This window comes from Dendrobates tinctorius, unplaced genomic scaffold (assembly GCF_039654945.1).
Source record: "Dendrobates tinctorius isolate UK_male_01 unplaced genomic scaffold, ASM3965494v1 ptg000157l, whole genome shotgun sequence".
NCBI classification, from domain to species: Eukaryota; Metazoa; Chordata; class Amphibia; order Anura; family Dendrobatidae; genus Dendrobates; species Dendrobates tinctorius.
In genome coordinates this window covers 800,893-824,853 of record NW_027361824.1, presented here as the reverse complement: position 1 = coordinate 824,853, position 23,961 = coordinate 800,893, and the positions used below count along the sequence as shown (strand labels likewise).

The 23,961-nt window shown below is 44.8% G+C and overlaps 1 protein-coding gene across 2 annotated transcripts in view; it reads left to right on the top strand.

Moving 5' to 3' along the window:
• LOC141051502 (ecto-ADP-ribosyltransferase 5-like) overlaps positions 1–23,961 on the top strand; it is a 171,480-nt gene that overhangs the window by 89,573 nt on the left and 57,946 nt on the right. Inside the window, exons 4-5 of one of the 2 annotated variants that reach the window (XM_073548434.1) lie at positions 16,120–16,185; positions 19,229–19,261. In XM_073548434.1, the coding sequence (XP_073404535.1) occupies positions 16,120–16,185; positions 19,229–19,261 (99 nt within the window). Of the gene's footprint in view, positions 1–16,116; positions 16,186–19,228; positions 19,262–23,961 lie in introns of both variants that reach the window. The other variant, XM_073548433.1, reaches the window with a different exon arrangement.

The following is a 23,961-nucleotide window of genomic DNA, read 5'->3' as shown; positions in this document are numbered from 1 at the left end:
ACAAAGTCTCTCATACAATCCTTATTGAAAAAATGACTAAGTATGGAATGGACAAGGCAACTGTTAGGTGGATTCATAACTGGCTTAGTGATCGGACCCAAAGAGTGGTCGTAAATGGCTGCACATCCAGTTGGAAGAATGTCTCAAGTGGGGTACCACAGGGCTCTGTCCTGGGCCCTGTATTGTTCAACATCTTTATCAACGATTTAGATGAAGGAATTGAGGGTAAACTGATTAAATTTGCTGATGACACAAAGCTAGGAGGGATAGCTAATACTAGAGAAGAGAGAGAGAGGATTCAAAAAGATTTAAATAAACTGGAGAAGTGGGCAGCAACTAACAGAATGGTTTTTAACAGGGAGAAATGCAAAGTACTACATCTGGGCAATAAAAATGAAAAAAGCATATATAGAATGGGAGGAATAGGGCTAAGTGACAGCACATGTGAAAAAGACTTGGGTATACTAATAGATCACAGACTGAATATGAGTCAACAGTGTGATGCAGCAGCAAAAAAGGCAAATGTAATTCTAGGATGTATTAACAGAAGCATACAGTCTAGATCACGTGAAGTCATTATTTCCCTCTACTCCTCTTTGGTCAGACCTCATCTGGAATATTGTGTCCAGTTTTGGGCACCACATTTTAAAAAAGACATCAACAAACTGGAGCAAGTTCAGAAAAGAGCAACCAGAATGGTGACCGGTCTGCAAACCCTGTCTTATGAGGAAAGGTTGCAGGATTTGGGAATGTTTAGTTTCCCATTCCCTTCACAGACTGCCCTAACTTACCTCCTCCCGACCACAGAGAGCAGCTCCTCAGCAGTCAGGTTCAGAGGTCTCCCTGCTGGCCTGGAGTGGGAAATGTGTTGTGTGTTGGTTCAACTGCTAGAGAGATCCTTCGTTGCTCCCAAGCATGACATCACACTCCCTAGGAGGAAGGTAATGCCACTGTGGCAACCGTACTCCTGGGGGCGCCACAAGTGCACTGATACCCAGCCACTGCTAGATAATTCTGCTGGTACATTGACCCAGACCACTACATTCCCCTCACACTCTACACAGCCAGAATCTGATTAAAAACATATGTGACATGCACAAGTGTGAACAAGTCGGTCAGACAATGCCCACATCACCCAATGGCTGAAACACAACAAGAAAGCACAAAATGACATTTGCAAAAAATACTCTGCAGTCAAAAACATAAAAGTAATCAGCAAGTGCTGTGTAACAAATACAGGGTATTTAGTCTATATGTTTTTTGCAAAAAATATATACCAAGCTGCTTCACCACTTCACGGTAACCCTTCACGAAGCAGTCCCTATCTAATGTATTTAAAACCTGGACATCTGAACAGTGTCTAAGTGAACAGGATACAGACAGCCAGAATCTGACCCTGAGGAAACTCAGGTTCCCCTTCCCGCATACTATACCACCTTACACGGTGACAAAGATGAAGGTGCAGATGAAAGTGCAGGTTCCTTGAGCAGGTGGGGGGGCATACTCATAGGCGATGGCATTGGCACAGGGCACCGCATAGTACGCAAAAGTGTCTCTGCCGGTGTCAGACACACCGCCGTACTATGAGGGGCCCTGTGCCAGTGCCGTCGCCAACGAGTGAGCCTCCCCCTGCTTGCTCAAGATCACAGCACTTGCAAAGTGGAAATACTTACCTCTTCCTGCTCCACCGCCGTGACGTCTTCCGCATTTCCTGACAGTGATATTCTGATCAGAGAGCGCAATGACATCACGTCTGTACGCCCTCTGCCTAAACAGCCAAGTGCAGTGAGATGGAAGATGGGGACAACGAGGAGTCCAGACTAGTACAGGGATTCCCTGGCGAGGAGACTTATTTAATTGTTTTCAATGTTGGAACAGCAATTTTTGGGTAGCACTATACTCTGGAGAATGATATATGGGGCCCACCATACACTGGAACATTCCAAAGGTGGACATCAGACACTGGAGCAGCATTTACAGGGCCCATTATACACTGGAGCATTAGAAATGGGGCCCATTATATATGGAGCATTATTTGGGCCCATAAAACAGTGGAGCTTCATCCATGGGGACCAACATACACTGTAGCATTATGTGGAGCTCATCATATACTGTTTCAAACATTATATGGGACCAATGATTCTGTATTGAGAAAAATATGGGCCTCATTACTCTGTATAGCGCACTATGCGGTGGCCATAATACTGTATGGAGTAATATACTGTCCGTTTTTGGAGCTATTGGAGAATTTAAAATGGATATCAGTCATGAGATGTAAAAAGTGAAGTATTTTTCATTGTACTATACCACTATTTCTCTGCCTTATCGGAGCATCATGAGTTGTGGTATGTGTTAAAGGGGCGCTCTTTGGCCCAGGGCCCATGAAAACCTGGAGCCAGCCCTACCCCCCCCCACAACTTTAGCCAAATAACCCCCAGTTTTCAGTGCGTAACTATTATTATGAAGTAAATTAAGGTTGACAAGCTTCAGTAATAAGAATTGATGTTTTTGGCATTCAAATGGGCACTGTAGGTGTGTTTACTGTCCTCCACTCCCTGCCGACTTTGCTTCCCCATTGACTTGCATTGGGTTTCGTGTTTCAGTCGGCCTTCGACTTTTCACGATAATCGGCCGATTTAGTTCGACCCGACTTTTGAGAAAGTCGGGTTTCATGAAACCCGACTCGACCCGAAAAAAGGCAAAGTCGCTCATCTGTAACGATGACGACTACTGGTTGGCCAGCATCCTGAATCCACGCTATAAAGGCAAATTCCAAAACATCATGCCACAGGAGAACCTTGACCTAATATTGTCTAACAAACAAGCAACTCTGGTAAACAGTTTGGTTGAGGCATTCCTAGCACACAGCAGCGGTGATGGTTCTCCCACGAGCCGTAGGGGCCGGGGGCAACATGGAAGAGGTGTTCGTGGTGCACACAGCAGAAGTGGCGTTGGAGACAGGGGTTTCATGACCATGTTGTGGAGTGATTTTTCAAGTACCGCTCACACGACTGGTAATACTGCATCGATTGAAAGTGACAGGAGACAACAGTTTTCAACTATGGTTACAAGCTACTTCTCCTCCCATATCTATGTTCTCCCTCTCCGGTCATTCCCCTTTGACTATTGGGCCTGTAAACTGGACACCTGGCCTGAATTGGCACAATATGCCTTACAGGAGCTCGCTTGCCCAGCTGCTAGTGTGTTATCTGAAAGAGTCTTCAGTGCTGCTGGATCAGTCTTGACAGAAACAAGGACCCATCTATTGACCCAAAATGTTGATGATCTACCCTTCATTAAAATGAACCATGCATGGGTTTCAAAGGATTTTGTCCCACCTTCCCCTGATGACACATAGGTTGCCAGAAAAATGGCTCGCTCTTGTCCTCCTCTTCCTCGGACTTGCCCAATTTTGCCTTTTGCAGCAGCTGAATGTCCAACATCAACATATGCCATTTTTTAAACCTCCGTAACTGGGCTGCCTCCCCCCCAGGGCCAGGGTCACCACCTAGCGCACGCAACCGTGTGAGTGCCGATGCCCTGGACAGGTGGGTGGGCCGACTCTTGGGAGCCGGCACTGGCACAGGGTCCCTCATAGTGCAATCAAGTGTCTCTGACGGTGGGGGTGCACACCCCGTATTATGAGGGGCCCAGTGCCAGTACCGACGCCCACGAGTGGGCCCCCTTTGCTTGGGCAGGGCCCCAGCATTTGCAATATTTACCTCTCCCTGCTCCTCCGCTGTGTAGTCTGGGCTGTCAAATCCTTCACTGGGACTGTCACTACAAATTTGGTGAACTGATCTGATAGATGATGGTTAAGACGTAGCTATGCCCTGTCCTGCTGGCCGGGATCTAGCTTCAGATGATCAATGGCTTCCATTTCTTATGGACGTCGACTCACAATGAAATGCAGTGGTGGTTTATCATCAGCTTTCACAGTTTCCTACTCACAGACGTGTGACATGACTGCCCACATTTTTAAATGTGCCCTCTCATGCCAATCCAAAAGAATCACCTACGGCCTGTGGCTTCTGTCTTTTGCACTCCAAAGTTACGTGACAGATCATGATAGGCAGTGAGCACCATGTCTACATCTCTCCCTGTGATCAAAATTTGATGGAGATGAGTAACGGTGATGGGATCAACGGAAGTGCGATACAGCAACCCTTTCTTCACAAAGAACTGTTTTCGCTGTCTCCACACACAAAGTAATTGAGGGTCAGCATCGCCTCTGAGAATTCTCCCGGGATTTTTCCCCGTGATTAGTAATTCCTAAATTTCTACAATCACTAGACTTTATGTCTGTACTTTTATCCATCTCATTTCCTATTATGGAGAGTCTGGACTGTCTTACTGAGACAGAAATATATATGAATATTTAAAAATACCCCTACAGTGTATACAGGTGTACGCTTCAAATACATTTCCTTTTTTCTACTTTTTAGATTGTTGTCTAATCCATACTGAGAACACGGAGATTTTCAATGTTTGAAGTATGCTATATATACCCGCTATCCAGTGATACTGTACCCTTTCTCAACTTTGTACAATCTGGTCAAATCCATGGGCCTGAGACCGTCTGAGTCTGCCTCCTGATCTACAGACATAGATTTTTAATGTGTAAACTATGCTATATATACCTGTAATCCGGTGATACTGTAACCTTTCTCAACTTTCTACAATCTTGTCGAATCCATACTGGGTCTGAGACCGTCTGAGTCTGCCTCCTGATTACAGATGAGTGGTGTTTGAGTGGAACTGTTAGCCAAGTTCAAATTCTGCTTTGGGCGGTGTTAGATCCGTTCGTCGAACTACAACACTTTGATTAAAATTCGGCTGTTTGAGTTTCCGCTCTAGAAAGTTTCGTTAAACAAAAGCGTAACTTTATTTTCACATTAATAATGGTTTTCAATAATAATAGACAGTTTCAGGGCATAGTAGCGGTGTCTAGTAGCCATCGGTGTAGTACACATGTGAAGGAGCTACACCGTGTGTGTTTCTAATAATTTTTTACCGCATATTGTCCTGAAAATCCTTTTGGGCCTAGTGTCTGTGTCTGCGACACCCGACTCGACCAGAAAAAAGGCAAAGTCGCTCATCTCTAATCAAGAACAATAAAAAAGACCTGTTGGACACGATCCTGTCTCTGTCTCGAGTCTGTCAGGGGCAAGTAATGGACCACCCCCCTAGTCGGCTCCCCCTACCCTACCTTACACAGCGTTCTCATGAAAAAGAGCTTATTGCTGAGGTTTATCCTTTCATGCACTTTCTGCAGCTATTCCAACATTTCTTTTGCAGTTTCACATTTACATACATGAACAATCTGATCATTATCTATACTGATGGAGATAGTATTTTGTGCTTTTTGATCCTTCTCTACCCAGTCTTCTGGTAGTGGGTCAGATCTAGACTCCTGTGTGTATTTCTATATCCCTTCTCTTATTAGCAGCATCTTTACCTTGAATTTCCAGAATTGATAGTTCTGGTTAGTCAGATCTGGCAACGTGACCTTCACAGAGTTGCTTCTGGCGACCAGCTTTTCTTCTTCATAGTACACTGTTGTTCTCTCTCCTCTTGGCTGTCCTCTGGATCATTGGTTTTCTGAGTCCCTGGGTCTCTGGGCCCTTAACCTGTTAGCAATGGATTAATCTCTGTTCAGTACAGCCGTACAACAGTGAATAAATATTTATTTAGTAACAAATATTGCACAGCTTACAACTGGTATTTCTTACAGCTTAGGATCTCAGTATCTTGTCTGTCAGCTTGCAAAGTGAAAGTAAAACGTTCTCCAGCTACACACAGTGAGCAGGAACTTCCTGTTTGTTTTTTTTGGTTTTTTTTAGCAGTGCTTTATTGGCAAAAAACACTAACACTATTGCTGGAGACAGAAGCTCATGCACTATTAAACAGCACTATTAAACAGTAGACAATAGTAGTTGATGCATTATTCTAACAGTAACTCCACAAAAGAATATGATAAAGTGATCTAAATATCAAATATTTACTCAAAATGGTATCAATAAGAATGTTAGCTCGCCACTCGAAATCTAAGCACTCATGCAACTGTAGCAACTGAAAAACAAAAATGTTACAGGTTCCGGAAAACTACTAAACAAGTAAATATTTTTGTTTCCAGGTCATTTTTACTTCCTAATAAACACGATAAAAACAAAAATGTCAAAACAATTGTGGAATTGCATTTTTTTTTTGCTATCTCTCACACTTGGAATTTGTTTTCCCAGTTTATGGCGCATGAATGTTAAAAGGAATGGTGCCATTCAAAATTACAACACGTCATGCAAAGAAAACCCCCCACACAACTGTGTCAATGGAAACGTAAAAAAGTTATGACTTTTAGAATTAGAGGAAGGAAAAATGAAAGTGCAAAAAAAGGAAAAATCACCGAGTCAGGATAGCGCTAAACAGTGAAACGCTGCGATCAGTCTCTGATAAGTGGTGTCACCCTGGCCAGGCGACTATTTCTGTATTCCTGTGAACAGCAGCCAAGTACTGTATACTGCTGAATTACATAAGTATACAGAACTAGTAGAATAAAAAATTAAGTGAAAAAGAAAAAAAAAGTTTTAAAAAATATTAAAGAAACAAAAATATACAGTAAACATTTAACACCTTAACGACCGCTGATACGCCTTTTAATGGCAGCGGTTAAAGTTACTTATGCCTCAGCACCACTTTTTAACGGCGCTAAGAAATAAGTGTATAGCACCCCATAGCGTTGGAATTTCTCCAGGGTCTCAGCTACCAGGGATAGCTGAGACCCCAGAGAACATGATTCGGGTTGATTTTTACCAACCCCCGTGTTGCGATCGCTGTGACAGCAAAAAGTGTTGCTATCAGTGTTGCGATAGCAAAAAAAGGCAAATTCCCATTTATTTTTCTCTCCTCTGATGTGATCTAGCACATCAGAGGAGAGAGAAATTGGGTCCCCTGAGCCACTCCGGTACCTGCGATGTCCCCCGGCTCTCGGCATCTTTTTCTGGTGTGGGGAGGTTCAGCTGGGTACGGTTCTGTCTGAGATAGGAGACAGAGAGATTGACAGCAGGTGTCATGTGGCAGACTGCCCATCAGAGGTCACTGGAGAGCAGTGGCACTGGCAGAGATTATGTAACTGTCATTTGAGTGTTACATAACTGCCAGAGATCAAAGTGACTCTGATTGGGCAGAGGTGACTGTCAGGTGACAGAGGGTGGGGCTACCTGGTCTGTCTGAATAAATACTGAGGTAAGCTTCCAGAAGCTTCAGTCAGCCAGGGGAGCTCACAGGTTTGGAGAGTATGTCACACAAAGGAGACCCCTCAGAGACTTTGGACAGTGGAAACGGTCACGGGGGTGACCCTATAGGACATTGGTCACAGGCAGAGATGGCCTGTGAGGACCTGGATTATTGGTGGACATTGTAAGGTGAATCGCCATGGTGAATTGGCCTAGGGCAGCTACGGCGGATAGAGCCACGAAGTACGCCTGATGGAGAAAGTGTTCAAGTGAAGGTACCCGGGCCTGTCTGCAGGAGGATAACAGTGTGAAACATCTCTCGTGTTTTGTTCTGGTCGTCGTGAGGGCGGCCAATAAAAGCAAACCTATTGAATACAATTTCTGCCTCTGTCTCGTGCCTGTCAACATCAAGAAGCGGGTCTTTCCCCATTCCTGTGAGTACAGCACACCTCTGCCGCCTACCAGCCACACCACCTAAATACCACAACACGCTACCCTCCGCCCCAGCCTGCCACCGGTCTGTACACTGGGAATAAAATGGTGGGCGTATGTGCAGTGTGCCCGCCGAGATCTTCTGGCCGGCATCCGACAACAATAGATTTCTCCTATTGGTTAATTTTGATCACTGTGATAAAACCTATCACAGTGATCAAAATAAAAACAAATAGTAAATCAAATCCCCTTTTATCACCACCTTAATTGGGGAAAAATAATAAGATAAAAAAAGTATTTATTTCCATTTTTCCATTAGGATTAGGGTTATGGTTGGGCTTATAGTTGGGGTTATAGTTAGGGTTAGGTATGGTCTAGGGTTAGGGTTATGGTTGGGCTTATAATTGGGGTTATAGTTAGGGTTAGGGTTGGTCTAGGGTTAGGGTTATGGTTGGGGTTATAGTTGGGGTTAAGCTAGGGTTAGCGTTGTGTTGGGGTTAGGGTTATAGTGTTGGGGTTAGGGTGGTGTTAGGGTTAGGGTTGTGGTTAGGGTTGTGGTTAGGGTTGGGATTAGGGCTGTGTTAGGGTTGGAGTTAGAATTGGGGGGTTTCCACTGTTTAGGTACTTTAGGTACATCAGGGGGTCTCTAAACGCGAAATGGCTGATTCCAGACATTTTTGGGTTCAAAAAGTCAAACGGTGTTCCATCCCTTCTGAACCCTGCTATGTGCCAAACAGCGGCTTTCCCCCACAAATGGGGTATTCGCGTACTCAGGAGAAATTGCACTACAAATTTTGTGGTCCATTTTCTCCTGATACCCTTGTGAAAATAAAAAGTTTGGTTCCAAAGTAAAATGTTCATTTTTTCCTTCCACATTGCTTTAGTTCTCGTGAAGCACCTGAAATGTTAATAAACTTCTTGATTGTGGTTTTGAGCCCCTTGAGGGGTGCAGTTTTTAGAGCGGTGTCACTTGTGGGTATTTTCTGTTATATTGACCCCACAAACTCACTTCAATTGTGAGGTGCTCCCTAAGAAATAGTTTTGTAAATTGTGTTGGCAAAATGAGAAGTCGCTGGTCAATTTTTAACCCTTATAACATCCTAACAAAAAAAAATTTGTTTCCAAAATTGTGCTGACGTAAAGTAGACATGTGGGAAATGTTATTTATTAACTATTTTGTGCGATATGACTCCTCTGATTTAAGGGCACAAAAATTAAGTTTGAATATTGCAAAATTTTCAAAATTTTCGCCAAATTTCCCTTTTTTTTTCCAGAAATAATTGCAAGCTATATCAAAGAAATTTTACCACTAACATGAAGTACAATATGTCACGAAAAACAAATCTCAGAATCACAGGGATCTGTTGAAGAGTTCCAGAGCTGTAACCTCATAAAGTGACAAAATATCCGATAATTTGGGTGAAAATATTAAGTTTCCCAACCAATAATTAAACTATCCTACAAAAAAAACTTAAGAAACTATTAAAAAATAGACAATTCTTTATTTGAAATAATGACACATAATAAGACATACATACTAAAAATGGTACATGATTAGACAACACGGGGTACGTCCTTTAAAAACATGATAGCCACATTATACAGATCTTTTCAGGACACAATTATCCTCTCATAAAGTTGTCCTTAATTCAACTATATTAACCTCTGGAAATTATCCACATTAATTAATAGAAGCAAAAACCATGTGCATTTTATAAATATCTCTACTTATTTATATAATTTTATTAAAAATTGTTTGAGACTATGCATCATATAGTCTTATATATATACAGTGTTGGCCAAAAGTATTGACACCCCTGCAATTCTGTCAGATAATACTCAGTTTCTTCCTGAACATGATTGCAAACACAAATTCTTTGGTATTATTATCTTCATTTAATTTGTCTTAAATGAAAAAACACAAAAGAGAATGAAGCAAAAAGCAAAACATTGATCATTTCACACAAAACTCCAAAAATGGGCCGGACAAAAGTATTGGCACCCTCAGCCTAATACTTGGTTGCACAACCTTTAGCCAAAATAACTGCGACCAACTGCTTCCGGTAACCATCAATGAGTTTCTTACAATGCTCTGCTGGAATTTTAGACCATTCTTCTTTGGCAAACTGCTCCAGGTCCCTGATATTTGAAGGGTGCCTTCTCCAAACTGCCATTTTTAGATCTCTCCACAGGTGTTCTATGGGATTCAGGTCTGGACTCATTGCTGGCCACCTTAGAAGTCTCCACTGCTTTCTCTCAAACCATTTTCTAGTGCTTTTTGAAGTGTGTTTTGGGTCATTGTCCTGCTGGAAGACCCATGACCTCTGAGGGAGACCCAGCTTTCTCACACTGGGCCCTACATTATGCTGCAAAATTTGTTGGTAGTCTTCAGACTTCATAATGCCATGCACACGGTCAAGCAGACCAGTGCCAGAGGCAGCAAAGCAACCCCAAAACATCAGGGAACCTCCGCCATATTTGACTGTAGGGACCGTGTTCTTTTCTTTGAATGCCTCTTTTTTTCTCCTGTAAACTCTATGTTGATGCCTTTGCCCAAAAAGCTCTACTTTTGTCTCATCTGACCAGAGAACATTCTTCCAAAACGTTTTAGGCTTTTTCATGTAAGTTTTGGCAAACTCCTGCCTGGCTTTTTTATGTCTCGGGGTAAGAAGTGGGGTCTTCCTGGGTCTCCTACCATACAGTCCCTTTTCATTCAGACGCCGACGGATAGTACGGGTTGACACTGTTGTACCCTCGGACTGCAGGGCAGCTTGAACTTGTTTGGATGTTAGTCGAGGTTCTTTATCCAACATCCGCACAATCTTGCGTTGAAATCTCTTGTCAATTTTTCTTTTCCGTCCACATCTAGGGAGGTTAGCCACAGTGCCATGGGCTTTACACTTCTTGATGACACTGCGCACGGTAGACACAGGAACATTCAGGTCTTTGGAGATGGACTTGTAGCCTTGAGATTGCTCATGCTTCCTCACAATTTGGTTTCTCAAGTCCTCAGACAGTTCTTTGGTCTTCTTTCTTTTCTCCATGCTCAATGTGGTACACACAAGGACACAGGACAGAGGTTGAGTCAACTTTAATCCTTGTCAACTGGCTGCAAGTGTGATTTAGTTATTGCCAACACCTGTTAGGTGACACAGGTAAGTTACAGGTGCTGTTAATTACACAAATTAGAGAAGCAACACATGATTTTTCGAACAGTGCCAATACTTTTGTCCACCCTCTTTTTTATGTTTGGTGTGGAATTATATCCAATTTGGCTTTAGGACAATTCTTTTTGTGTTTTTTCATTTAAGACAAATTAAATGAAGATAATACCAAAGAATTTGTGTTTGCAATCATTTTCAGGAAGAAACTGATTATTATCTGACAGAATTGCAGGGGTGTCAATACTTTTGGCCAACACTGTATATATATATTCTTTATTGTTATGCTGCCAACTAGTGGTGCACAAAATACATTATCCATCGAAAAAAATTCATGAGTATCCAACTTCATTTCCTACTATTCCTCATATATGGATTGTAAAGAGCGCCGGACACTACTTAATTGCATAAAAATAAAAAAAATCAATAAAGTGCATAACGCAAAAATAGTTTGTGGAAAAGTGCATGCATAGTGCAGAAACGCTTATTATACATAGTGCCAGGCAGTCTCCACAACACACGCATACATGAGCCTCAGAACGACACACCACAGGGTAAATGCTGAAGGACCACGTGTAAGAATCCCCATAACGCGCGTTTCGCGTTATTGCTTCTTGCGAAGGTTACTATATATGAATAAGGCCTCTTTCACACTTCAGTTTTTTGCATCAGTTATAATCTGCCAAAAAGGCGGACAAGCGGATCCGTTCTCAACTGATGTGAACGGATGGCACAGGATCCGTTTTCAGACGGATCCTGAAAATGACGAAATTTAAAGGAAACGCTGGCTGGTTGGGAAGGAGAGAGAGAGAGAGAGAGAGAGAGAGAAAATTTGGGGTTAATTCAGTGTCTGGAGGATCCGCCGGAGAAAAAACCGTTGCAAGCTCCGTTTGGAAATCTTTGAGGAAGTTGACGTTGACGGACACTAGCATCGTGGCGGATCCTCAAAAAAACGGATGCAACGGACGGCAATCAGTCAGGATCCGCCAATAATGAAAGTCAATGGGGAAAAAAACGGATCCGCAAACAAAAATGGCGGATCCGTTTTTTTTTCAAAATTGGCGGATCTTGACTGATTGTCAAAAACGGAAGTGTGAAAGAGGCCTTAAGGACGACTTAATGAGAGGATAATTGTGTCCTGAAAAAATCTGTATAATGGCTGCCACGTTTTTAAATGACGTACCATGTGTTATCTAATCATGTACCATTTTTGGTATGTATGTCTTATTATGTGTCATTATTTCAAATAAAAAATTGTCTATTTTTTAATAGTTTCTTAAGTTTTTTTCGCAGGATAGCTCATAAAGTGACAGTGGTCAGAATTGTAAAAATTGGCCTGGCCATTAAGTACCAAATTGGCTCCGTCACAAAGGGGTTAAATCATCCCTATTTTAAATTTAAAAAATACTGATAAGGACATTTTTAAAAATTGTCAGATTTGATATTGATATTATCATAAAACTCTGGTGTATTATAACGCATAAAAATTTAACCAATAACTAAAATATTATAAGGAAAATCCCCGAATCTCCACATTTAGCAGAAAAAATGCAATAAAAAGAGATGAAAACATTGTTTATTCCCAAAATGGTGTGAATAAAACCAACATTTTGGTATGCAATAAACGACCCATTGTTTAGGTGGATGAGGAGAGGTGATAACCTTCTTGTGGAGATGCCTAATGTTTGTATATCACCTTTCTAATTGTTTTTATTGTCCTTGAATGTCAACAACAAAAAATAGCTATTTGATGTGACATCTAGATATGAATATTTTAGGTGATGCCTGTGCAGACTTCTCTCTTGCTTTTGTTATGTTTTGAAGTCTGCCCTAGGTTGATGCTGTCATGGTCAAGTCCGGAGTTTATTTTCTGCTGTCCTCACTCTGGACTGGTCATGCGGGGGTTAATCTCCTCGGCCTCGTTCTGGAGCTAGCTGGGCTATTTCAGTCTGTCACAGGCTGCTGACCAGTGTTAGTGATAGCTCAAGCTTCAAGTTTAGAGCCTCTGACCCTTGTACCTTGGTGATCCATGTGCTTTTGACTTGTATTCACGTGTATGACCCGGACTGATCTCTGACCCCGTCTCTTGGTATTCGTCTCTGCTGCTACGTTCCCTCTCTGGCATTTGACTCCCCGGCTTGTACCCCGACCACGTATTTCGCCTCACGTTTTTGGACCCCGCACTCATGTTTTGGCTTTCTGACCCTCAGCTTGGTATTTTGCCTACGTGTATTGCTGCTGCTTCTGGTACGTCTGCTCCTGATAGTTTCTGACTTGGTTCATCTGACCATTCTCTCTCGTTACCTGTGACACATGTGTGGTTGCTCAGTGTTACTACCTGTAGTGTGTAACCTCTCTTCCCTCACCAGCTCCCCCTGGTGGAGGTTTCTCTACAGATGCCATCTGATTTGGTGGTGCTATCATTTACTTGCTATCTGTCACTAGTTAGAACGGTTCTTTTCTACGTGTGATATTTTATCTTCCTTTCCCGGGTGGCCGCGTACTTCTAGCTGACATTAAACTCTTACGTACTTCAGGAACTGAGAGACATCATCATATAATGATAAATATTTCTTTACTGAGAACCTGACTATCGGTACATTCAGATGATACCGGACACAATGCTCAGTGGCATCTTCTGTCAATAACAAAAGTTCCAGCTTTACCATTTCCAGTGGCGGCACAATCGTTGAGGGTTTGAGGGTAACATTATATGACCCAGCACACCTGGATCCCTTCATTCTTCATACAACTGTAGGAGAAGGGGTCCCCACTATGTGTCCAGGCCGGAACCAAGGGGACTATCACCAAAGTTCCTAGGGGGACTGTTTCCAGGGGACAGAATTGGAGGATGGACCACAGAGGATTCCAGAACAGTTGGGGGTGGAGCCACTATAAAAGGGGCAGAGGGAGCCAGGAGTCGTCAGACGCCAGAGCAGGAGAGAAGGAGTCAGGAAGCTAGAGGGCGCCAGAAAGCCAGAGCGAGAGCCAGAGCAAGGAGGAGAGCACAGCAATGGGAGAGGCTGAAGGGAGGCTCACCACCGACAGAAGGGGGACGACACCGAGCCGCCCAGCGGAAAGACACTGGCCACTCGACCGCGCTCCCAGCACCCGCGGCCGCTACCGCCTGTCTCCAGCCCGCGGTTGCGGCCTGCCCGCTGCGCCCCTGGCTTCTGCAGCTCAGCTCCGGCCCACAGCTGCGTTCTGTTCCCTTCTCCCCGCGGCCTTTGCTGCCTGTCCGCAGCTGGTGGCTGCGGCTTGAACATCCCGATCCCCAAGCAACACCGACCCACCTCCATCAGGAGGTGCAACGCAGAGGGAGTCTTCAGGGGCCTGCTGTGCCCCCACTTCGCCGGGGCGTAGGTATGCCCGAAGTCTCCGCCAGATCCTCGTCGGCTGGGCCCAGCGGCTGAGACGCCGAAGCAGCACCGACCATCACTCTGCCTGACGTCAGAGAGGATAAGTGACACATTGTAGTTAATACTTAGGACCCGTAGTCGGCCATACCGCAGCCCTATAGTGACCGGTCTTAGCCGGATTAGTCGTGTTTGTGTTGCCATTGAATTTTTGTGTTTGATCCCTGCGTGGATAACCATTGTTAAGGCCCGTTACACATAAAGATGTCCCAGCGATGCCACCAACGATCTGACATGAGCCGCGCAGCTCCTACAGTACATATCCGAAGTTTACATTGGAAACCAGCGTTCAGCATCGCTGATCGTTGGCTCCCGCTGCCACATGCAGCAATGCGCGCTGGCCAGTGGGAGACCAACTATCAAAAAATGGCCCTTGACGATCAAGCGCGATCAGCGAAACCCGGCAGGGGGGGCGGTCGTTGATCCCCGTCACACACAGCGATCTCGCTGGTGAGATTGCTGATGCGTCACAAAATCAGTGATCTTGCTGGCGATATCGCTGTGTGTGACGGGGCCTTAAGTTTGCTGGTTGCTCGAGCTAGCCTAAAGGCATATATATATAAAAGTTACATCCTAAGTTTATCCTGTCTAAGGTCTCGTCTCTGCATCCCGCGCACCTGCGATTACTATACAACGTCCTTGCTTTTTATGGCCAGCGCAGTATGTAAAGGCAAACTCAGTATTTCTTCACCGAAACTTCCAATGTCCGGCCTAAACTTTGCCTCAGTCCCATCCTTCACTGTCTCAGGGTCTGGACTCCTGACTCTGCATAGCTGAGCTCCCTTCTGTCTGTATACCAATTTTAGGGCACCGAGGAAGGTTTTAGGGTATGCTAACGCCAATCTGCAGTTTCCAGGTTCCTTTCTATCTTTCTAGCCATCACTGCTGCTGTTTTACCTACAAACACTGTGGCCTTTGTACAGCCCCTGACTACCTCTAAACTCCCAGCAGTTATGGTTTAATAATTGACCCCTCAAATGTTCCAGGGTCTTGAGCAAGCTTTTATCTCCATCCCAACCATCAAATCTCCATCCTAACCAGCGCCAGGAGAAACTCTGAAACCAGAACATTCTAGAACAACTGCATTAATAATGCATAAAACACAATTTAATATTCAGACCCAGAAAACAGCCTCCAGAGGATGCTTGGCCTCTCCTTTACATGCTGTACATTCCTTCCTGTGGAGGCAACAGGCTTATCTTCTGGACATCTGCTGCTGGTGTCAGATACTCTATAACATATGGTTGAAACCTGATGGCATCAGTTAGGTTCGGACATGACACCCATGCCGGCTGTTCGGCTTCTTGGATGCTACAGACAATAACTACTTGTGGCATCCAAGTGGTTAAATGGAGACCCCCTAAAATGGTATGGCTCTCAGAAAGCGAGGATCGAAAAATTACAAAAAACACAAAAACTGACTGCAGCAACAAGAGGTTAAAATTAACATCCAGTGAAAGAAATTGCGTGAGATGAAAATCTGTGGAGCCTTTCAGAAACCTAAGACTTATCATGTCTTTGATTTCATTCTCTTCAGACTCCTCTGACCCCATCCAGACTTCTCTGTGCCTCGTCAATGCCACCAGTGACAACGATTTTACAAAGAATGTGATGTTATTTGATGCATTTTCTTGGTACTTTTGTTTTATTAAAGAGTTAAGGAACTTTTTTTTTTTTGCATTTCTACATTTTTTGCCTACATTTTATACCACATCCAATGTGCTGCATTTGGAGAAGTTCTTCATTTAGTTTATGTGCGCTTTGATCATGATCTCGCTGTTTTCTGCCCTCTCCAGGAGATAGTTTTTTTTAAACTTTTGTTACTTATTTTTTTTGTAATGCAAATGTGTAATGAAATTATCCATTCATTTATAGTAGAGAAGAGAGAAACACCCGTGTGCAATTCTGTTTATGGACATAGTAAGGAAGAGCTGGTGGTGACAGGTGAGAGATTTATAACAATCTGCCTTAACTCAGGAATTCCATCAGTGCAACAAAATGCGTTATCTACATGTCCTGCACAATAAGAATAAGAAAAAACCTGAGAAAACCCAAAGGAGTTTGGAGGAGGACATAGGAGTCTGGAGTGGTGGGCAAATTACACACAGGAACAGCAGAGAACTAAAACTATTCTCAAGCTTGCAGCAGGAATAGGGTTAATAGCATGGACTTAGCCAAATGGGAACTTGTAACAGAAATGAGCCAGTTAAGTTTTATTCAGCAGAGCTGGGGGGTGGAGGTTGAAGCCAGGAAATTGAAGTGAAGAGATGATGAAAAGATAATAAGCCAGCCATCTGGAGCAGAGTCTTGTGGCAGATGAACCTGACCTCTGCAAAAGCAAGTGGAAGCAAACTTTTCTGAATACTCAGGCACATATTGATGCCTGAGCTGGCCTTAATAGGCTTTGGGTGGTGACCTCAGAGATGCTTGCCGAATAAAGCTGTAGGAGGAAGGGCCCCCGCCGAGTGTCCAGGCCGGAACCAAGGGGACCGTCATCTAGGTTCCTAGGGGTTCTGTTTCCGGAGAGCGGAGTTAGGGGACGGACCGCTGAGACTTACAGGATGGTTGGGGGAGGAGCCTATATAAAAGGGGCGGGGAAGCCAGTCAGCGTGAGTCAGCAGATCAGGAGAGAAGGAGCAGGAGACCGAGAGGGCGCCAGGGAGCTAGAGCCTCCAGCAGTAACCAGAGAGGAGGACAGCGACAGGAGAGAGACTCTCAGTGGACCGCAGGGAGATGGCGCCGAGGCGACCGACAGAGGACCACCGCTTCACTCCAGCCCGCGGCCGTTGCCGCCTCGCTCCAGCCCACGGCTACGGCCTGCCCGCTGCCGCCCGCGGCCATTGCCACCTCACTCCAGCTCGTGGCCTGCCCGCGGCAGTTGCCGCTCCACTCCAGTCCGCGGCTGCAGCTTGTCCATTGCCGACCGCAGCCGCCACCGCCCCGCCCGCTCCAGTCCGTGGTAGGGGCTGGGCCGCCACCCTCTGCAGGTCCCCTAGTGCAGCCTACCAACCGCCACTCAGCATCGGGGGCTGTGGCCTCCACTCTCCCACTCCCAGGCGGTATCCCGCTGCCTCCCCTGGGGACATTCCGCCAAAGAACTCTTCTAGGGCCTGTTGTGCCCCTGCCTCGCCTGGGCGTAGGAACGCCCAAAGTCTTTGCCAGATCCTCAGCAGCTGGGCCCAGCGGCTGTGACACCGATGCACCATCGAACAGCACGCCATGGGACATCAGGACGGCTAAGTGACACATAGTAACTAAGGACCCGTAGTCGGCCATACCGCAGCCCTATAGTCACCGGCCTTTGCCGGAGTAGTCGTGTTCTCCTAATCAGTGTTTGCTTGTATTTGGTCCCTGTGAGGACAATTTCTGCTATCTTGCTTGGTTGCTTAGAGTATCCCTACCGCCATCTATATATAAAAATTACTACCTAAAGTTCAATCCGTCTCGCATCTCGTCACTGCATCCTGTGTACCTGCCATTACCACAACCCTACATGGACTAGTAGAGAGGATGCTGGCAGCAGGAAAAGGGAGCAAGGCCCAGTACTGGAGCCAGGACAAGACAGGTGAGGAGCATAGAGGAGGATAAAGGAGTCTGGAGACATTAGGCTGTGTGCACACGCTGCGGATTAGGTGCGGATTCATCTGTGCGGATTTTGTGCAATCCGCAGGTAAAACCGCAGGTCAAAAGACCTGCGGTTTTACCTGCGGATTGCTCTGCGGTTCTGCCCTGCGGTTTTTCATCTCCTCACATGGAGGAGATGGCAAACCGCAGCGGAATCCGCAGAAAGAATTGACATGTCAATTCTTTCTGCGGTTTCAAAACCGCAGAAAAACCGCGCGGAAAAATCTGCACCGTCTGCACTGCGGTTTTTGATTCCCATAGGGAATCATGCTACTGTACACCGCAGCAAAAACTGCTGCGGGTCCGCAGCGGCCAAAACCGCTGCGGAACCGCAGCAAAATCTGCAGCGTGTGCACACAGCCTTAGAGTCTAGAGTTAGACAGAGGCATCTTGGGGGGACAGATAAGTCTTTGATTATAACAGAGGGGTCTGAAGTGGGGGAGAAAAGAGTCTTTGTGGGGAATATTGGCATCCAAAGTTGGACAGTAGAGTAGGGTCCACAAGAGAGGAATCGAGGAAAAGAGGCCTCTGAGGGGAACAGCAGAGTCAGGAGCAAAGTGTGAAGAGAATACAAGAATCAGAAGGAAGTATTTGGAGGGGGCAGAGTTGAATACAGAGAGTAACAGTGGAATCTATATTCTAGGGTTTTACAGAGACATCTGCAAGGAGCAGAGGAATCTGCATGAGGACAGAGGAGTCTGTAACTGATAAAAGATTCTGGAAGCTAAATATCTGGAAGGAACTGAATATTTTGGAGAGAAGTGTCTGAAGTGGACAGTAGAGATTTGAGGGAGGCACAGTCAAATCTAGAGAAGTGCAGAGCAGTTTGGAGGATACTGGAGTACGGAGGAGGACAGAGGAGTTTGTACTGGAGAGAGGAGTCTGCAGGGAAGTGTCTAGAAGCAATGAAGGAGTCTGCAGGGAAGTGTTTAGCGGGAGGGTGAAAGATGTCTGGGGAAGTACAGAGGAGTCTGCATGTGGAGGACAGAGGGGCCTGAGGGAGAGGACACAGGGTCCCAATAGGTGACACAACACAAATGAGACTAGTCTGAAATATATATAACCTTATTTTTGTCACCAATACCAGAAATGTATCCAGTAGATGGATGACAAAATCTCCCCCGTCCGTTGGGTCTATGAACATTTTGTTCTAAATAAAGTACAAAAGAGAATACAGTCCATAAAGGTTTGTGAACCAGAAATTATGGTAATGTTGTGACAAAATTCACATTTTTGGAAAGTTTTTACTTGTCAGATAAAAAAAAAATACTTTTTTGTTGTTAACGTGAACATTTCTTAGTTTATCTGTATTTAGTGGAAACATTTCTTCTGAAAATTCAAAAATTCTTTTTTTTTTTTCTAGGAGAAAGAAAGAACAATCCTTTGTGCAACTCTGGTAAGTTTTTAGCCCTCATTCTCCTCCCCATACGATGGTGCAGCAGAGCACCTCACAGTGGTTGTGGACTGAAGTACAGAGAGGATCTAGGATAGACAGATCACAGCACAGGGGTCCCGAGGAGAGGAGACCGGGCTAATGGTCTGCTTCCCCTGATCCTCGTGCGTTTTTGTAACACGGTGGCAAACTCATTTTCAACATCCAGCTACTTCATTATTTTTTGCAACCGTTACCAGAGAAAGGCCCCGACAAGCTTCTGTGCTTCCTTATATACAGAATTGTTCTTCTATAATGTATATATGAGCTATGCATGTAATGTAAGCGCTGACATAATGTCACGGGGCAGTAGGGGGAAAACAGGAGAGGTGGAACCTGGGCCCCTGAACTTCCCCTCAGGCTAAGGGGGTGCCCTCACTTCCCCTAACTTGGGGGTACACTTGATGGTAGTGAGGCCCAAGTCCCTGACCTGTCCCTATCTCCTGTTTAGCCCTGAGCTAAACCCCCAACCCCCTCCCCAGGAGGTGAGACAGGGAATAAGATGGACTGCACCAAAAAACAAAGGAAAGCTTATACAGACACCTGAGGGTTAAAATAAAGTAAAAAAACAAACTTAGCTTGCTCTGCTGCAATGCTCCTGGACAGCAGAGTTAGGTACCAGAACAAGGGGATAGCTGGAGCTCCACTGCAACACAGCCTGCTCCTGACTCCAGCTTGGTTGGTCTCCAAAGAGGAATAATATCACCAACAATGAGCTGCAGCACCTGGAGACCTTTTATAGGAAGGAGGGAGTGGCCACCAGCTGCTGACTAACTAAACATGTAGTAACACCAGCGGCCACCGGGGGCAAAAACCCATATTAACCCCTGAGGGCCAGAAAGGAAAAAGGTTTATATAAGAGAGTCCAGACTCTGACACAGATCCAAAAATGGATCCTGACAGTACCCCTCCTTCAATAAGGGGCCTCTGGACCCTCAACACTGCGCCTCACCAGAAAAACATCTACGGTGAGGACGCCTTGATCCACCAGAGTTCACCTCAGCAACCACCTGACTCTCAGGTTCATGGCAAATGAGGGCTGATGGAGGTGGCAACGTATGCTCCGGAGGCACCACAAATCTCCAGAGCGCCGACCTGGGGAATGAGTTGTGTATGGGCATTACTGGGGGTAACACCAGCCGAGAATGGCCGACACCCGATACTGCCCGATCACCCGAGAACTCCAGACCCCTGCAGCACACTTCCACTGGATGTTTTTGGTGGACACCCTTACGTACTCATTCACACACAGGTCCGGACCTGAACGTTTATTGCCACGCACACGTTTGCCAGAAGATGGTGAACTCTTCACAGAACCAACAACAGAGGCATTCCTGTGTCATCACACTCACACCCCCACAATGCTCAGAGGGAGCCACCACCCTCCTCTGACCCCTCCTCCCAAGATAACTCAGACACCCAGGGTTAGCATGTGGTGAGGGTAGAGACTTGCCCCTATTCCATTCTTCTCATGTACAGCACCATGGAATCAATGGTGCTATATAAATAAATAATAATAATAATTCCCTGGCAGCACCTCTGCTGCCCCCACTGGAGTAGAAGGGGATTGTTCTAGAATGACAGCAAAGACAGTAGCCCAAAGGCAGCAGCCCTCACACAACAGACCCCAGCTGACTACTTCCCTAGACAGCCAATCTATTACCGGGTTGTGTTTTTCCAACCATGGAAGGCCTAAAACGATAGGTACTGGCATTCCCTCCAAGACATAGTGGAACACCCACCAGGGCAGTGGGATACTCGGTACCGGGCCTGTAACTCACTGGGAAGTGTCACAGCAGCGGTCACCCGTCCGTGGCCCTGGGCGTCCATGTAAAGGGGATTAATGATGGGAACAAAGTTTATGATTCGTGACGCCACCTGTGGTGTTCGGCAAGGACGCTGCAGACAGATCCTTGTTATGAGTGAGTAACCGTAGGAGGCAAAAACAGAATTACTAGCTAAGTCCAGAAACCCAGAGAAGTTGGCAGCTATCGGATTGCAGACCCCTGAATCTAACAACAACAACTAGCAGTAGCCGTGGGGGGTTCCTACGGTGCCCTAGACCCCTCGATCACAGCCGGAGGACTAAATAGCCTAAAGACAGAAAAGGGAAATCTAAACTGCCCCGGTGAAGCGAGATGGAAAAACACTTACACAGACAGAAAGATAGGCTGAGCAAATGTTGGGGCCCAAGCTAACTAAATAGGATAGGATAGGACAGCTGCTGTCTGCAATCCGCCAAATCCCTCTCAAAAATAAGAGCCAACAGACTGATAGGAAAAAAGCCCTGAAGACGCTAGGCTTCAAAAGACTATATCAGTGCTCTGCTATTATCTGAAGACAGAGCAAAAAGGAATTCAGCTCACCCAGCAGGGTGAGGCAGAAATCCAGACCAACAAGGCAAAAACAAAACAAAAACACAAATGCAAAAAAGTAGAGCAGAAAACTTAGCTTTAGATGAGCAGGAATCAGACTGGACTCCAAGAATCCCACAGAGAAATGACCCACAAGGCAGACGGGCGTCGGCTGTCTTATATCCAGTCAGCGATCCCAGGCACCCAGTCATCATGATTCTGCTCAGGTGTTTTGTAATCAGCCTCACTACCTTCCTTCACCGGAAGAGGGATTTCATCAGACCTCAATGGTGAAGGGGAAAACGAATTCACAACAGTACCCCCCCTTGAGGAGGGGTCACCGAACCCTCATTCACGCTACCAGGGCGATCAGGGTGAGCCCGATGAAAGGCACGCACCAATCTTTTGGCATGAATATCAGAGGCAGAGACCCAGGAATTATCCTCCTGACCATAACCCTTCCACTTAACCAAATACTGGAGTCTCCGTCTAGCCAGACGGAAATCCAGTATCTTCTCTACCTCATATTCCATGTAACCTTCAACTAATACAGGGTCCGGAGGTGCCACCCCAGGAACAACTGGTTCAACAAACCTCTTCAACAAGGACTTATGAAACACATTATGAAATTTAAATGTGACAGGAAGAGCCAAACGAAAAGAGACCGGATTAATAATCTCCAAAATTTTGTAAGGTCCAATAAATCTAGGCTTAAACTTAGGAGAAGCCACCTTCATAGCGATATTTTTTGATGATAACCAAACCATATCACCAACCTTAAACTGGGGACCGATGGTCCTATGTCGGTTGGAAAACCGCTGGGCCTTTTCCTGGGAGAGAGATAACTTATTGTAAAATAATGCATATCCTGTAAAATACTCAGGACTAGTTACCAGATAAAAATATAGTGGTTTATTTGGTTTCTTCCATCAAAGAAAGGTTATTACAGAAAAACAGGTGAATAAAAATAAGTGAAAGAGATATTGTCCATTAGATCATGCTCCGAGATCCCACATGGCAAAAGCAACATGTATTCTTCTTCTCTCCGAGATCCTGAATAGAAAATGGCTGCTGTGTCTCAGTTCGGCTTCTCACATCGCCGTCAAGTAATATACCAGCTGTTATGTCATGTCATCTTGCGTCTGTCTCTCATGATGGTGAGGGAAGAAGAGGAGCGACCTCTACAGTTAGCCATGAATTATATACGTCTCCTAAAGCACGTGGTCTCTACATATATGGAGCTGTCTTTCTACCATGAGCCAAGCTTAAAAATAGCCTATGTCATGTAAGCTAAAGCATTCTACAGAACTGGGTCTTATAAGAAATTAACGGATTATTAATATTTAACAATTCCCCCTTTTGAGGGAGACAGACATTAATTGGAACCCTCATATATAACGATCTTTTTTCTTCTTTTCTTCTTCTTTGACAAAATAATTTAATATCAATAATAATAATAATAATAATAATAATAATATTAGATTACCGTTATAAGTACTCAATGACATAATTGATGTGAATTCATGTTATGGTAAGCCGTGAACAATATTCATATAAAATATGTATAATTATACTTCCCTAAGTCTAAATTGAAGCATCTCAAGTCCAGTCATCATCATCTGGTGTCATCTGGTCTTCATTTTGATGTCTTCTGTCTTCTTCTTGGTTCTTTTAAAAATACAGTTTTCTTATAGCATATAGATGTTGTAGGAATTGTGTGGTGTATCAAATCAAAGTCCATAAATTCAAACGTTGATAAGAAACAAAGTCTATAGATGAAATGCAGCTTTAATATCTGTGCAGTGTCATCTTTAAAAACCTGGGCTTACATTGGCTCGCCTTGGATATTCTGGAATCCTCCATCGGTACTGGTCTTTGAACAGGTGTGACGTCTTTGGTCAGCAAAGCAAGGGTTAAAATGACTCTTCCTTGCTAAACATAGCACCATAACCAGTCCTTGTCCTAATGCACAGGACATATGTCAGGGTTGTAGCTTCCTGATAATTACCTTCATTGTTCACCAGCTTTCATCGAAGCTTTTCAGGTGATTGAAAACCTCTGGAACTTGATAAGAACGTGATAACACCGTTCATCTCAGCATCATAGGATCATCGTCCTCTGGTTGTCAGGTTAGACACTTTAATTGTGACTGTCGGTGGTGGATACTGCACTTGTGACTGTCAGTGGTGGATACTGCACTTGTGACTGTCAGTGGTGGATACTGCATTTGTAATTAACACAGTCTATTACTCAGTAATCATAGCTTTGTTACCTTCTGGGATTTCTGGATCGCGGCATTCTTCTTCTTGC